Raw genomic sequence first — 17,577 nt, forward strand, 5'->3', positions numbered from 1 at the left:
ACTGCACAGTGCTACATCTGAAATGATTTCAATACACCTGGCATCAGGTCATCAATATGCAGTGCACTTTCCAGGACGCATTTCGTACTAACCCACCGTCTAAGCATTTGCCTTTCTAAAGGAGCAGAGGACTGAATGCAGGATATAATTCCCTCACCTGAGATGTTTGTGATTCCCTTCTCCTAAATTCAGGGCAACTCTATGCAAACTAGCAGAGGGAGTGACAGAAAATGGCCTGGGAGGACAGGCACAGGGTTTACCCTCCTTCTCTGGAAGATGCAACCAGCCTGATTCTCTGTTTTGGAGATCAAATCCTCGACAGCATAGCTTTCCATCTCGATTGCAGAGGACCAGAGTCAGACTTGTTTCTCTTTCCAGCCAGGGTAATTTTATTCCATTCTGCATGTTTCCATAACAATTTCCTTCCCCTCCCTACCTCCAACTGCATTCTGAAATGCCTCTTGACCAGAGACACAAAGCCACCTCCAGGGTCAGCCATATTGCCAGCATCGAAGAGGCAGTGGGCCACCTGCTGAAGGTGTGGGCACTGCTCTGGCTACTTGGTTCTCTGTCTCCTTGAGGGCCTTTGAGCCAGCCAGGTCTACGGCAGGACCACAATCTTTTTCTCCAGCTTCTGTGGTGGAAACAGGAAGTTTCTCATTATTTCATCCAGCTCTTCCAAAGCCAGCTGGGCATGGAGCCTGGCCACGTCATCAGGCTCCGAACGCACGACATGCTTCAGCAGGTGGTAGAGATCCTTGAGAACGTCCCTCAGCACCTGTACGAGAGAGAGTCATGTCTGTGTCTCCTGTGTCAACATTTCCAAGAATGACCAAATTGCCTTCTCTTGCCTGGCCAGAGTGGCTCAGTGGTTAAGGGTTGACCTATGGACCAGGAGGTCACGGTTCGATTCCCAGTTAGGGCACATACTTGGGTTGCAGGTATGTATTTTGCTTAGAAGAAATAGGGCCTATAATCTTAATCACTATGCTATGCTGTGTTCTTTCTATTTATTAATAATGCTACCTACATGCATCAGGTTGGGTTCACCTCACTATATGCAAACATTTATGACAATAATTGGTTCAAATGAACTTAACATTTTTTTCTCAAACAACTGGAACTTCAAGAGTTGACTGTACATCGAAGTCTGTGCCAATATATAATTTCTGAAAAAGGAGTATGATCAACCCTGGCTGGTGTGGCTCAGTTGGCTGGGCAACATTCTGTGCACTAAAGGGTCGCTGGTTCGATTCCCTGTCAGGGCACATGTCCTGCGTTGCAGGCTCGATCTCCAGTAGAGGCATGCAGGAGGCAGCCAATCAAAGTTATGCTCTCACACCAATGTTTCTCTCTCTCTTAAAATCAATTTTAAAAAAGTAATAAGCCGAACCGGTTTGGCTCAGTGGATAGAGCGTCAGCCTGCGGACTCAAGGGTCCCAGGTTTGATTCCGGTCAAGGGCATGTACCTGGGTTGCGGGCACATTCCCAGTGGGGGGCGTGCAGGAGGCAGCTGATTGATCTCTCTCATCGATGTTTCTAACTCTCTGTCCCTCTCCCTTCTTCTCTGTAAAAAATCAATAAAATGTATTTTTTAAAAAGTAATAAATATGTATAATAGCCATATTATATAAACATGGAGTATTCCTGCAAAAATACATTTAAAAACTATTGTCTCCAGAGAGGGAAACTGGGGAGAGATGGGGGGAATTATATACTCTTTTGTACCTTTTCAATGTTTAATTTTATGAATATTTTATCTATTAAAAAATAAATAAGCTTTTTAATTGAACTGAATCAATTCTTAGATAACACTTTTCCTAAGGCCATTTCATAGGTAAAACAGATAAGGAATCTGCCCTTAAAGGGCTCACAGATGAGACATGCATATAACTAAAGACGGTACAGAACAGAACATGGTAAGTGTCCTAAAAAAGAGCAGGGAGTGAGAGGTTAGAGAAAAGAGAGGTCACATTTGAAGAACAGGAAGTAAACTAGAGATGGTGCACAGAAATGAAGGGAAATGATTAATTCGGTGGGTAACGAGTACACGGTCTGGGCCCAAGGACTCCTGCGCATTCCACACAAGTATTCTAGAGAACAGAGAAAGGGCCCTTTCCACCTTCTGTATTCTTGATCAGCATGGGTACTAGGGTGCAGAAGGAAGAAGGCAGAGAGAGAGGGTTATACAAATCAAGCCCCCAGGCCACAGGGCTGGTCTCCCTCCTGTCCCCTGTGCTCCAGTTGTGCAGGCCCCCTTTCTTTCCTTGTCTGAGCAAAGATCCTCCCCTGCGTATGCTGTTCCCTCAGCCAGGAAGACTATTTCACTTCTCTTCACCTTAGAACTCCTCCTTATTCTTCGCCTACAATACCACTTCCTCAGGGATGCCTTCCCTGAACACCCACTGTAAAACACCCACTGTAAGCCTTCCTACCCTATCTGTAGTTTTGTTTGTGCCTCTATCACAATCATGATTTAAATCTGTGTTGCGTAATTTAAAAAGTTTTCCTCACTGGTCACAGTTACTACTGACGCTGAGGCCATGCCATGTCTTGTGTTGTCCACCTGCTGTCATCTCAATGCCTCATACAGTAATTGGCACATGGCAGATACCTAAGGCATATTTATGAATGAAAGAAGGCATGGGCACGCTACTCTCAGCCAGTCTCTCACGTGGTAAACACTAAAAATGTTAAGGACATCTGTTGAAACAATGCTAGACAACCTGAGTCAACTTCATGGGTGTCCTAGTATGATCTGTGCAGTCACACTGGGACCCTCAATCAGAGGGCCCCAGGCTTGCTTTAATAATCTGCTGTTGTCACCTTAAAATTCTTAATAATCTTATCTTTGAACTTGTGTGTTTATGTGAAGTCTAATGGGACAAAGGAACACGAGTGTGAGCAGAGCAGATATGCCCAATACGCATGTCCACCATTCTTTGCCAGTGCATTTGAATATAGCATTTGCCGTGCTCCGTGAGCACAGAATTCTGAAGGATCCACAATGTGTGGAGTTGAGCAATGTTCAAAGCCAGTAACGGGGAGTATGTTTGTTACGTTTACAGCTGAGTGAATGGAGGCACTGACAGCCCGGAGAGGCCTCATTCTCCATTAGAACCAGAACTTGCTTCAAACACAGAAAAAAGGAATGGCTTTCTAAGAAGCATGGGCCAGAAAGGAACTCTATGTATCCTCCATTTTGCCTCCCTGTTTTAGCCAACCATTTACACCGAAAATGGTGACATGGAAGAAAATAGGACAACCCACAGTCTTATTCCTTCCAGTCCATTCTCTCATCAGTAAATCGAAGGTAAAGAGTGTGGCAGAACATGCATGGATCAAGAAGTGAAATAAAACAGTTGAGTGTTTTGTGTGGCGTTCCCACTGTTCTGCTCAGAAGGAAATACATATGCATGTAAAAGCTACAGAATATAAATTGTGTAATTTCGGTGATTTTACATCTGAATTAAATATTCTTATATTTGCAGTTTAAATTGGCATTGCACAATATAAAGATGAACAGTAAAATTCATGCTAATAATTTACATTTTCTTTACTTAGAATAAAATTAGTAGCAAATAATAAACACCACAACAAATCGAGAGAGAGAGATCATGGCAGGAAAAAAACTCCATATTTTAAAAATATGCGGGCAAAAAAGGGACAACATACTAAACCTGACAAACTCAGGGGATGCCCACATGACGAGCCTTACAAACCCAGAGACCAAAGTAACAACACAGCATATTCTGAACATAAGAATTCCTAACTAAAAGTGGGTCACGGCGGGTTGTCATGTCCTAGGCCTGTAGCCTCCTTGACAATGGTCAATCTTTAACTTTGAAATTGTCTACTGTCTTTGGGCATCTAAGATAACATACCTTTGAAATGTCAGAGTAATCTTCTTTTCTAGACTCCTTGAAGGTACAACCTGGGTACCGGAGCCCACACTGTTATCTTTTTGACCACATACCATCTCTATGTGCTGTAAATGTTAACTATTAACTACCATGTACCCACCTGTATAAAAGACTGACGTGTCTCTCCATTTCCCTTTTTTTATTCAGTCCTCAGAGATGTCCGCACCTCCCTAATCTACCACCAATGGATTTCATGCAACCCTCTTACATCTCCTTCTTTGACTCTAATGTATAAAATGAGCTGCAAAACTACCATTCTCCAGAGCATTTTCTTAATCCATTGAGATATTGCTTCCCAGCAATTGTCAGTTTGGCTCAAAAAAAAAAATTGTGTAAGACTTTTTCCTAGGCTGGATGTTCTTTTGTTGATGCCATTAGTAACACTTTTTTTCTTTTCTTCCTTTCTTTTTTATTTTTATTTTTTAACAAGGGACCCTGCATTTTCTCTGTGCTCTGGGCCCCACATATTATGCAGTCAGCCTTGAAGACAACTCTCTGAGCTCCTTGCCCAATGATACCACATTAAGTGGTGGGCAAAACCTCACAAATATGCTGCCCATCCATGTTGTGCACTTGCTTCCTGGATTTTCTCAAAAAACTATCGAGACACAATAGGGGTTAGGTCTGCTCGTGGAGGCATCTGACTCTAACTGGGGCACTATCCCAGCTGCCCTTTCTTTCCTCAGGGCTGGCAGTGTGAAAACGGGTGATGAATCCGGAAAGAGGATGACTCCCCATAGCTATGCCTCATGCCTCACGATTACTCATTCAATAATCATTATAAAGGGCCTACTTCATGCCCAGGCAGTAGGCTGGTGATAAAAAGATGAATAATGCACAAACCCTACCCTCTGGCAGCTATAGCCTAGCGGGGAGGCAGACTCATACGCCAGACAGCATGATCCTCACTACAGGAGATAAATATTGGTAAATACCCGATTCTGTGGAAGCAAAGGAAGTGATTTCTTTGCAGTGGAGGTGGGTGGGGAAAGAATAACTCCCTACCATGCAAAAGGGCCATCACTGACTTTTATTTGTAGCCAATTGAGTGGCACCAAGGAGTGGCTTGGGAAGCTTCAAGGAGTCTCCTCACCTCTAAGCCACCTAAAATAAATGCAGATTATGAACAAACCAGGCATCCTTGTTATGTAAATACATCTTAAAGACAAGTCTCCTAACACACTCTCCAATGGATTACATAGAAATTCTAGAGCTCCTACAGTTTATTACAAGGGCATCTGTTTTTTCTTAAGAATATATATATATATATATTTTTGCTAGAGCCTCCTAACATTCAGAGCAAGGTTAGCTTTTACTTGTTAAAAAGCAAGTTCTAAGGCACTCTGTTCTTTTCTGGTGTGGGGAGGAACAGTCCCCTCAGCACCGCTGTGTCCTTAAAATCACAATAATGCTTGTGCAAACACCACTTCATACTGGAGGGGTGCTGAGCTCCTAGTTATCAGTTACCGGATCTCCTTTTGCAGGTAACTTGAGTGTTAGGCATAGGCTCCTTCTTAATTAATGGGTCTACCTTAGCAACCCACCCTGGTACGCTTCTGCCCAATCCCTGTAACCCTGGGGAGCCCACACATCACAGGACTTCCTCTGGACTCCCCAGGGATCAAAGCTTCCTGCCAGCCAGGGATTGTCACCAAATCCGGTGGATCAGGGGCTGAATACAAGGAGAGTTCAAAGGTAAAGTTACTCACAGGAGCTTCTGTGGTGGGCAGGATATAGGCAATCCCACAGAAGAAACCTCTCATTAAGAGTTCAACACACCTGCTCTTCATCCCCCCATGCATCAGGCCCAAGGACTCCGGGGAAAGATGGAGGGGATACAAATAAGAGTGGGGGTGAGCCAGGAATATCTTCAAGAAGTACCAAGATCTGCAGTCTGAAAACTCCCTGGAATGGGGTAGGGTTCAGGTGCTTTAGTAAAAGAATTCAGAGTGTTAGCCCAACACACACACACACACACACACACACACACACACACACACACACTTCCTCTCTACCCCCCCTCCCCCACCTGGCACCAGTTCCCTGAAGCACACAATGCTGAAACTTCAGGGACAAGGGTAAATCTTTAGGGTTAGACGTGGCTTAGAAAAGACCAGGTGAGGGAGAGGCAGGACCCACTGAAAAGAGAACAGGGAGCGGAAGACTGCCTTGGGCACACAGGTGCACTCTCAATGGAATAGCAGGAAAGCAGGGTTTGACTCTTTCAATGAGCTTGACCTGGAACATCCCCAAAGTGGTTATTGTATCTGAGTTAAGATCAAAAGAAGCAATACATGGCAGATATTTTTCTTCTTTTTAATTCCTACATTTATTTATTTTATTATAAAAGCAATCTAACCACAACCCAGAATATCTGGAAAATAGAGGAAGAAAAAAGAAGTCCTTGGTCATACCACGTCTCTAGCATAAGCCCCACCAGTAAAGATGTTTAGTAATTGGTAGCTTTAGTTACATTAAAAAATCGTTTTAATATTTAAAAAGTCATTTATACTTCAAGGTGATTTTACAAATAGAACTTAAGCAATGAAATTGCTATTCTTCTGCTACTATTATATGAGATCAAAAAGACATGACACAAATGGTCACAAACAAGACATTTACAGAAATAACTAGAAAAGATGGGATCCAATGAAGGATTTTCCATCTATAATTTCTTAATATTTAAGGGGAAATAGGTTGCTCAATATAAAAGGATAAAAAGAGTTCAGTGCTAGCATACACTAACTCTACTTAGAAATTCAAACTTCTATTTAACCAACAGATGAAGCAAAAAAAGATCAGAAAGAAAGAAAACTAAATTCCATACAATCCTATCAACCACCAATTGTGGCTCCCTTTGTGGCTAAAAAAAAATGAATAAGTACTGGCATAAAGGGAGAAACAGAAGACTACCAGGCACGTTAGACTTTGAAGTAAAAAGGGGCAGACACAACAGAAGAGGTGGACTGAGTTAGTGGCTGCAGAGTGGCTGGCAGACAAAAACATTCTCTAGATTGGGGATCAGACGAGGAAGAAACCCCAGAATCCGATTAGTTCTGTTTTAAAACACCTTGAAATAAGCATTAAGTTAGTGTGAACCTGTTAGAGAACTATAAGCCAACTTCTAAGAATCTTCATTTTGACCACTCGGCCTTGATGTTAAAACCAATGTATGATTGGGCGGCGGAGGGAACTAAGAGTGAACAGATGAGACTAGGAATGGGGCAGAGAGGCAAGGATCATCAACAGAGCACAACTCAGCCAGCATTTCCCAAGCCGTGTACAGGAGACGATGCTAAGCCTTCTGTGATGAAGGCCAGTGCCCACCCTTCAGGAGCCCCACCCTTTGGGGGAGACAGACTTGCAGAGTTGAACCTAATTGCCTGGAGGCGGGCGGGTTGGGTGAAGTGAATCCTGGCTCTCCCAATTACTAGCTAAGGAATCTTGAGTAAACTACCTCAGCTCCTGGAACCCAGTGATCTCATCTGTAAAATGGAGACAACACTGCCACCTTTTAAGGCTGTTGTAACAATTAATGTCTATAAAGATCCCAGCACAAGGACTTGCATATGGTGGGTGCTAAATAAGAGGCAGTTTGTCAGTTTGCCCCACTAATACTGTGGTCTCTTTGAGGTTCAGGACTGTGTCCAACTTATTACTCTTCTACACTGAGGCCTAGAACAGCACCTGGCATGAAGTAAAATTCTGATGAATAAATGAGTGAATGAATGGATGACAACAATACCTAAACCTTACATATACCTGTTACGTGCCAGGTATGGTTTTAGGTATTTTATCTATACTAACTCACTTAATCCTCACAACAGCACAAAGAGAGAAGTACTATTATCATCTCCAATTTGCCTGGGGCCACACAGCTAGTAACAGGTAGAGCCAACATTCAAACCCTGGCAGCCTGACTGAGCCAGCCCATGGGCTTTACTAACCACTATACTGTTCTGCCTCTAAAAGTGGTGATTATTTTAGCTTCTACAAAGTGGGGAGCATAAAGCATGTGAAAGTACTTTGTTCTCAAAAGCAAAGTGATATATAATTCAAAATATCATTGCTATTACTACTCCGACATTGAGGTAATTGGGTTTACCACCAAGGGGCTAAGAAAATGAGGGGAAAGGCAAGACTCTGAAAGCAGACAGAGCAGAGGCTTAAAAGAAAAAAAAAAGAGTGGTCAGTAAGTCAGGAAGATGAATAAATGGAGGAGAATTAGAAGAGAAGGGATGAGGCATAAGAGAGGGGAAATGGGTTTATGTCATCTGAGCACACTATGGGGCCCGAGTGGGTGCCTGACAATCGGGAACACTGACTGTGCTATCTGCAGAGCTGAGCACCAGGAGGGACTCTGCTGAGCAAGCAGAGAGGAGCCAGGCTCCAGGTCTTGGAGACGAGCAGCCTCTCTAAGATAAGGGGCAGGGAACAAATAAATTGCGGAAGAAAGGACGTAGACAATCCAGACCTCATTCTGGCCTGAAGAAGAATAAATGCTTTATTGATAAAACCCAAACCTTCACTTTGATGGGTCTATGAAAAAGAAATGAGGGCCGATTCAGACAGAAAGACCAGGCTTTTGAGGCAATTCACTGAAAGCGTAGGGAGGGTCAGCTAAGGGAGACAGGATTAATAATGTCTCTAAAAGGTCTCTATCCATGCCTGACAGAGAATCTCAAACATGCTGAATTCAGGGTAGCATTATTATTAACCGGAGATTATTGGGCTTTTCAAAACGCTTTAATTCCGAAGTATTTTTCTCTGCTAGACCCAGAGATAAATGGCATTTTTACCCTTTGTGGATTGTGTCTGGCTGTTCAATGGGGAGGGTATCTCATGTGAAAATTGGAGATGGGTGGGGATTTTCAATGAAGAGTAAGGGGGGAAAATTTAACTGGTCAAATGCCAAAAATACGACAGGGACATAGACAGGCTGGGCAGATCAGGTACAAAGACCAAGACAGACGGTTAAACTCTGGTAGTGGTGACAGCTTAGGGGCCCAAACAAAAAGTAGGCAATTGGACTTACTCCTAATTGTGTGTGCCCCTAGGCTAGACTATGCTGAGGCAGGCGACCCAAGGCTTCCGGTGTCAGACAGCGCTGACAGGGGCTGCATCCAGTTCTCTGTGGCAGACACAGAATCAGTAGCTGCTCTGGCGCTGGGAGCAGCGGTGGCAGCATCTTTCAGAATGTCTTTAAATAGCAACCTGAGGAAGGCAGCAGCTTTCCTACACCCCCACAGGCACGGAAATAGAACAAAGAAGGCAGGAAAAATGGCTGGAGTATGTGCAGACAGCAGGCTGTTGCTCTTGGGGGAGACTGGCAGCTTTTTCCTTAGAAGGTGATTACAATCCCAGCTTTCAGACTGTATTCCATCACCACGTCTGGGGGAAAGGGTTTCCCTTTCCCTGGCCCTTGAAGCCCTCCATGCAGACACCCTGTGGAGGGAGCACAGCTCTGCTCCCTTTCTGCATCTAATGTCTCCCATGTGGGAATAGATGGCACCAGCTAAAGCTCACTACTACCATATAGTGCGTGGTTACTACGTCTCAGTCACTGTGCTAGCCCTTCACACACATTTAATACTATGAGGTAGGTGTTATTAGGCCGAGTTTACAGATTTGGGAAAGGGGATTTAGAGATGATGAGTGTATTTGCTTAAGAGCACAGCTAGAATTCAAACCTCAGTCTGTCAGATCTAACTCTGCAAACCTTGCTTTTAAATATGTGCAGTCACAAAGAAATCCAATATGCAGAAGGAAGCTAAGGAGAGACTATGACCTTTTTCCTGCACATCAAGGCTGTTTATTTGGATGGGGCCTGGTTAGGGAGGAGGGGCAGCAGCCACCAGGCAATTAATTAGTTGACCGCAAGGTTTGGGTTTCCTTTGTGGCACGGATTTGCAGGGCCGACCTCACCCCAGACTCATGGGGTCACACAACCTCAGGTCTAGCCTGACGTGGCCACAGGTGAAGTGCAGGCCACTCTCCTTAGGACATTTGCTCAGCGGAATTCAATGCTCTGTGCCAGATGCTTCAGGAACAAAAGGTTATAGAATTAGACCAAAGGCCAGAGAAAATCAGTCACTGACGCATCAGAGGCCCTGATAGGGTTTCTATTATGTGCTAATATATGGCAAGGACTAGACGGGACTAAATTGGAAAAAGCAACTGACCCACCCACATGTATGTCTACACAGCCCAGACTTTGCCTCTGAGCAGCACCACTGTCCTACTGTAGTGATTCTCCACCCTGCTTGCACATTAAAAACCCCTGGAGAACTTTTAAAATGCCTGGGCCCCAACCTCAGTCATTAGCATCAGAATCTTAGGGACGGTGCTCAGGGCTTACTGTGTGTGTGTGTGTGTGTGTGTGTGTGTGTGTGTGTGTGTGTGTGTGTTTCTCTTTTTACGCTCTCCAAGTGACTCTAATAAGCAGCCAGGATACAGTAGTTCAGAATGTAAGGAAAAAACACTGGGTATGAGACTTATAAAAGATATGCCATGGTTTCAGAAGTAGAGATCACTGTTCTGACTTTGCCTACGAAAAATCTAAATGCCAATAACAAGTGATGTGATTTGGACATAACCTATTACATTCTTGGAATTTTCTAAACTATCAGCAGCCAGGTCTTCATTTTGCAGTAAGGGGGACAGGGTTTAAATGACATTTGATCCATGAATTAAGATTTTCATCCTTTTTTCCAAAATCTTAAAAATTTGTTCCCAATCATGTGTATGTGAAGCGAGATTCTGAACACCGAGTGTGACAGGCTACCAACGTGCAGCTGCCTCTGTTACTAGCTTAGCTGGAATTAAGGCCGAAACCTCTGCCCAGATGGGAGAAGTTGAGGGGAATACATGTGCCATAAGTAAATAAATAAATAAACTGTGTGTGGAGGGGAGAAGCCAAGTTTTGTTTGTTTGTTTGTTTTTGTTGATTTTAGAGAGGCCAAGGAAGATAGAGAGATCAATCGAACCATCAATGATGAGAAACACAGATCGGCTTCCTCCTGCATACCCGCTACTGGATATGGAGCCCACAATCCAGGGATGTGCCCTGACCAGGAGTCAAGCCAGTGACCTCCTGGTTCATGGGTCAACGCTCAACCACTGAACCACACCAGCGGGCAAAAAGCCAAGTTTTGAAATGCAGATATTTGGCTACATATCAACATTCATTCTGTCACTCTGCCTCAGGCCTTCTTCTCCCACTGCTTTGGGGACAGCATGTCTACAACCCACTGTAACACCAACTTTAGGCATTTCCAAGTAAGGGGTAAATTCCCTCCCAGAGAGAACTTGTTCAGACAACTGCTGCTCTTGACAAACCGGAACACTGGAGGAAGTCCCAGGTCTCCAGTTCAAGGTCTACAAGGAAGAAGTCTACGTAGGCAGGTACAAGGAAATTCCAGAGATGTGTTCATGCCTAGCAAAGAAAAGATTTCATGTACTCTCTCAATAATCATTTATTAAGCACTCATTTTGTGCAAGGCAATGTGCTAGGTGCCAGATTTTGGGAATATAAAAATGAAGGGAATGAGGTACCTAGGGGAGTCACTCACTGAGGCAGACAGAATGGTGATTGCTAGGAGCTGTGGAGATAGGAGAACTGACAGTGTTTAATGTGCAAAGAGTATCAGTTTTGCAAGATGGAAAGAGTTCTGTAGAGGGATAATGGTGGTAGTAGCCTAGCAATGTGAATATATGTACTTATTTTTTAATCCTCACCAAGGATACTTTTCCATTGATTTTTAGAGAGAGTGGGAGAGGGAAAGACAGAGAGAAATATTGAAGTGAGAGAAACACATCGATTGGTTGCCTCCTGTACAGGCCCTGACCAGGGCCCAGGCCAGGTAGGGACCCCTCGGTCTGCAGGCTGACAATCTAACCTCTAGCCAGTGGTTCTCAACCTGTGGGTCGTGACCCCTTTGGCAGTCGAACAATCCTTTCACAGGGGTCGCCTAAGACCATCCTGCATATCAGATATTTATTTATTTATTTATTTTTAATCTTTTAAAAAATTTTTTAATTGTTTTATTACTTAAAGTATTACAAAGAATATTATATATGTCTCCTTTTCTTTTCTCCCCTTGACCCTCCCCTAGTCTCCCATGCTCCCCAGTGTCTTGTGACCATTGGTTATGCTCGTATGCATGCATACAAGTCCTTCAGTTGATCTCTTACCACCCCCCTCCCACCCTGAAACCCTCCCCAGCCTTCCCGCTGTAATTTCACAGTCTGTTCGATGTTGCTCTGCCTCTGTATCTATTTTTGCTCATCAGTTTATAATGATCTTAATTATCCATAAATGAGTGAGATCATGTGGTATTTTTCCTTCATTGGCTGGCTTATTTCACTTAGCATAATGTTCTCCAGTTCCATCCACGGCATATCAGATATTTACATTACGATTCATAACAGTAGCAACATTACAGTTATGAAGTAGCAACAAAAATAATTTTATGGTTGGGTCACAACATGAGGAACTGTATTTAAAGGGCCAGAAGGTTGAGAACCACTGCTCTAAGCCAAACAGGCTAGGGCACAATGTGAATGTATTGAAATGCTTCTGAACCATACAGTTAAAAATGGTTATGATGCCTCGCTGATGTGACTCAGTAGTTGAGCATCAACCCATAAACAAGGAGGTCACAGTTCGATTCTGGGCTTGACCCCCAGTAGGGGGCATGCAGGAGGCAGCAGATCAATAATTCTCTCTCATCATTGATGTTTCTAACTCTCTCTCTCCCTTCCTCTCTCTGAAATCAATAAAAACATTTTTTAAAAATGGTTACATTGGTAAATTTCATCACAACTTTTAAAGAAAGTGATTGGTGTGTTCAGGGGCTCACATGACATCAGATGTGAACAAAGCACAATATCTACTCTAGTCCTGCAGAGACTGGAGAAGCAAGGACTAATTTTACCTGAGAAACCAGGAAAGGCTTTTCACTGAGTCCTAAAGAATGAATAAGAGCTTAGCAGATGCACAGGTGGAGGGTGGGTGGGTGGAGAAGACGCTTGAGGCATAAGAAACAGTATGGACCAAGAGGTGGAGGCAAGAACTAGTATGTAGCTTATCTGAAGTTTGCAAGCAGTTCTCAGGGCATAGGAGAAAAAGTATGGGAGAGACAGCTATAGAAGTCAGGTGGGTCCAGGTTACAAACGGCCTTGTATGTCCTGTTAAGGAGCCTGGTCTTTATCTTATGGACCACAGTGAACCACTGAAAAACGTTAGGTGGGGACTGGATCTCAGCAGATCTGCATTTCAGAAAGATCCTGGCTGCTCCCTGAGTAACTGAATACCTGTTGACCCCAGAGAAATAGAATAGAAGGAAGTCTAGTGGTTAAGGAAGCAGGGTTCTAGGAACCTAAGCTTGACCTAGGACACCTGTAACAGTTCACCTCTTCCCAAGTACAGTCTCAGGCCAGTGTGAATTAGTGCCTTCAGAACAGCCAAGCTGGCAATAAGGCAGCCTGGGCCTGCACTCAGTTATACCTTTTACTGGCTACTTGACTTGGGCATCAAAATGTAAAATTTTGGACCTCAATTTTTTTTTAATCTATAAATAGAGTTAATAAGCATATTTCTCTCACAAGGTGTGCTCAATAATATAATGAATGTAAAGCACTTAGATCTTGCCTGCCATACAATAAGCCCATAGTAAATGTTAGTTGTATTATTATTAAATACTAAACCTCAGAGAACATGGGATTTATTTGGAGCAGATTTGCTAAGAGCAAACAAACTATGGGGCGATGAGCAATGAGCTGGAACAGACCCCAGAACATCAATCCTGAATGTCATTTCATGTCACCCACTGAGGGAACACTGCGTCAGAATTCCCTTTCAGAGAATGGAGCAAAGATAACTGGGTTTTGCAACCCAGAGGCCATCTAATTATCAGAATAATCACTTTCAGGGGAAGAAACAATTCCCAATCAGGCTGCAGGGCAGGAGGAAAGTCCCAAGACTCTCATTCCCAGCCTGGCAGCCCCGAAGGTGCTTGGTCTCCACCAGTTTTTCTCTGCTCCCTGCTTTTACCAGTTCTGTGTACATTATGGGAAGTTGCTGGATGGTGTAGTCCATGGTTGGACTGTGTTTTTGGCAAGAGGTAATGGAACAGGAGGAAGCCAGGGTTGTTTTCTGTCTCTGCTTTCTGAACAGTTCACATTGGCAGGTCCTGGGAGGTCAGGGCACCTGGGTCCAAGGCTGGCCCCAAACACACCTCTCACTGTTCCATACTCTCCAGAGTAGACAGTAAATAAGACGTAAGGAGGTAGTCTTTTGGGTATCAAGTTCCCAGGACCTGGGGCAGCCTTCTGTTAGTCATGATCTGTGTAGAGAAAGTCCACATGACTAAGTTCCTGAGTCCTTCAGAAGACAGTCACAGGGTAAGTGGTGCCAGTTCTGGGTCACGCTATCTGGGCTCACCCTCTGTCACTAGTTGTCGGACAAGTTACTTATCTTTTCTGTCTTTGTTCCCTTGTGTGTAAATGGGGATATTAAACATACCTAAATGGATTATGAAGATTAAATGAATTAACGTAAAGCACTTAGATATAAGTGCTATCATATAGTAAATGCTCAGTAAAAGCACTTTTGTGGGGTTTTAATACACACAGAAGTTTTTAGGAATGCAACTACTGCATAAATTGAGAATAGACAGTATTTTGATTTGCTAGAATTTTCTAGGATAGTTTATCGTTTTGGAAAATCAACTATTCAATGCACATCCCAGTTGCCAGTAAAAGATATCTGTATCTTAGATCTTATCTAGAGAAAACATTCCCAAACTTGGTGTTTAACTTGTGCTCCAACTAATCTTTGTAACGTGAACCTGTTCCAGGTGAATAACTGAATTAGGTAAGAGGGAGAGGAGGGGGAATACTATACTTTCATCAGCACTTGCCCATTGTAAGCTACCAGGAACAACTGGAAATGAGTGCTAATTCTTCCTGGCATTCGCTTTGGAAAATTATAACCACAGTCTCTTCATGAACTTTATTTCCTCATTCATAAATAAGATTATTGGGCTATTTCCCAAAGTATGTTTCATGGAATATTATTACTTGGCATGCTTATAATGAAAAAAGTGTTCCTTGGTAAATGAGTTGGGGATTTGTTAGTTTTCCTTGCTGCAGGACTTCTCAGACTCCTTAATAGGCTAACATGCACCAAGCCTCCAAGAGGGGAATATACAGTTGTACACAACATCTCCCAAACTCATTTGACCATGGAGACCTGATGTCAAAGGAGCAACTCATGAGGTTTCTGTAAGATATAAATTAGTCTCTAAGGCCTCTTCCACATCCAACATTCTAAAATTCTGTGTTTAAATGAAATTACCTTCTTCTTGGCCCTTCTATTTTATTTACTTTCTTTTTCTTTTTCTTTTTTTTAAAAAATATATTTTATTGATTTTTTACAGAGAGGAAGGGAGAGAGATAGAGAGTTAGAAACATCGATGAGAGAGAAACATCGATCAGCTGCCTCCTGCACATCTCCCACTGGGGATGTGCCCGCAACCCAGGTACATGCCCTTGACCGGAATCGAACCTGGGACCTTTCAGTCCGCAGGCCGACGCTCTATCCACTGAGCCAAACCGGTTTTGGCTATTTTATTTACTTTTTAAATTGAATTTATTGGGGTGACATTGGTTAGTAAAATTATATAGGTTTCAGGTGTACAATTCTATAATCTTCACAGACACTTTAGATCAAATTAAGGGTAAAGAGGCCTGGCCAGGGTGGCTCAATGATTGAGCATCAATCCAATAACCAGGAAGTCATGGTTTGATTCCTGATCAGGGCACATGCCTGGGTTTCGGGCTCGATCCCCAGTGTGTGGCGTGCAGGAGGCAGCTAATCAATGATTCTCTCTCATCGTTGTCTCTCTCCTTTCCACTCTGAAATCAATTAAATAATAATAATAATAATAATAATGGTAAAGAGAAAGCTACCTACATAAAATAAAATAGCATAAGTCAGATGCAGAAGAGGAAGACAAACTAAGTTCTAACATATGTAGATCTATGTAAAAGATATGCAGACAAGGCAGAAAGGGAGCAGTTTAAATGTTAGGGCTTCTAAACTGTCACTTATGTTGTCACTAGAAAATTCTGGGTGAATATACATTTTAGCAGTCACAGTAAGGTCCTAATCTTTTCAAATTCATTGCTAATGACAAAAGAATTTGGACAAGTTACTGTTGAGATCTGGCCAAATCTATGGATTACCCTCTAAGTACTGACCCCAGCCTCTCCTCTCACACATGGCTACGGTGGAGGCCGAACATGGTCTACATAAACCAGCAACCCCATGTACCCACCTGGATCAGCTTAGAATGCGCATCTGATCTTAGTTGGAACATTGTATCTTCCCTCAAATTTTTGCCTTTCAGGCCAAAGAGGGAATCTGAGTACTGGGTGTAAGATGCGGCACTGGCCTCTGGCAGTGGTCATGCTGCTGCCACAGGAAGAAAGCTGGACTCCAGTGCAAGAGAATGAAGGCAAAATGCAGGGAGAAGCAGAGACAAAAGATGGAGCATTGCAGCTCCTGTGTCTGGGTCACTGATGACCAGCACAGCCCAACTTCCCCTACAACATGCCTGTTCACTCTTCTTTGGATTCAGGATGCTAAACAGTTCTCTTTGCTCAAGCTTATTGAGAACTAGGTTTCTGTTGTTTAAAACCAAAAGAGCGCTGACTATAGTCACAGATGTCCCCCACATCTCCCTTCTCTATCGATAAAGAAGGCAGAATCATGAAAGCTGGTAGATTGAACACATGTACACACCACTGCTCTCTCCTCAAGTCCCACTAAAATGACAGTAAAGGGATAAAAATGGCATGAAGTTATCAGAATGAAAAGAACTAACAAGGCAATGGTAGCACTAGAAGCAGTTAGATGAATCCTGATTTGCCCAGGTTAGTATATTTTATGTCTGCTGCATTGGTATAATTATTAATAGTGTCCTCTTTTGCCCTTAAAAGTTTTCTTGTTTGGATGACAAATTGATTCATTAAACCAAAGCCCAGAAGCAAGCCTAATGCACCACAGAAACGCAAAGGAGTTCAGGAGTTGATGATCCACACCTCTGAGCATGGAGGTGAACGGAAGCCCTGGGTAGAAGTATGCTGAGTAGTAATTATGTCTCCTGCTGCCTTCTGTTCTGTGCATCCAGGTGACTGCCCTGCCCCACCCACACCAGACGCCTGGAGTTTTACCCGCTTAAGAGTCCAACTAGAGAGACTCTGGATGGGTGGCTATTAGGAATAGATAAGATGAGGCTGCCATGCTGAAAACAGAGGATTAAGTGAAAGTCTACTTACTGATGGGGAGACCGCCATATTCCTCCTCCTATACATCTTCCAGAACCCTGGCCGGCCAGTCTACATACGTGACTGGATGATTCTTCTCTGACTTGCCCCAAAGAAAAGACATCCGAATAAGTTTTGGAGTCTCCCCATGAAATGACCTGACCAGATTATCACCCTGTTACAAAGTCCACCAGTCAGTCCGTAGCATTTCCCATGCACACAGAGCATCATCAGCTTTTGAGTGCTCTGTTCTTAAATCTTACAGTAGGCTTAGAAGGTAACCAGTCCAGATAAGAGCAAGTGGGTGAAGAGTTGTAGTACT

The 17,577-nt window shown here is 43.3% G+C and overlaps 1 protein-coding gene across 1 annotated transcript in view; it reads right to left on the reverse strand.

The window, feature by feature from the left end:
* The window catches only part of TANGO6 (transport and golgi organization 6 homolog), a 145,892-nt gene continuing 128,315 nt past the window's right edge, over nucleotides 1-17,577 (reverse strand). The window contains exon 18 of the mRNA XM_036346159.1: nucleotides 1-778. Coding sequence (XP_036202052.1) covers nucleotides 602-778 — 177 coding nt within the window. The 3' untranslated portion in view covers nucleotides 1-601. The remainder of the gene's footprint in view (nucleotides 779-17,577) is intronic.

Source organism: Myotis myotis, unplaced genomic scaffold (assembly GCF_014108235.1).
Source record: "Myotis myotis isolate mMyoMyo1 unplaced genomic scaffold, mMyoMyo1.p scaffold_m19_p_19, whole genome shotgun sequence".
Lineage (NCBI taxonomy): Eukaryota > Metazoa > Chordata > Mammalia > Chiroptera > Vespertilionidae > Myotis > Myotis myotis.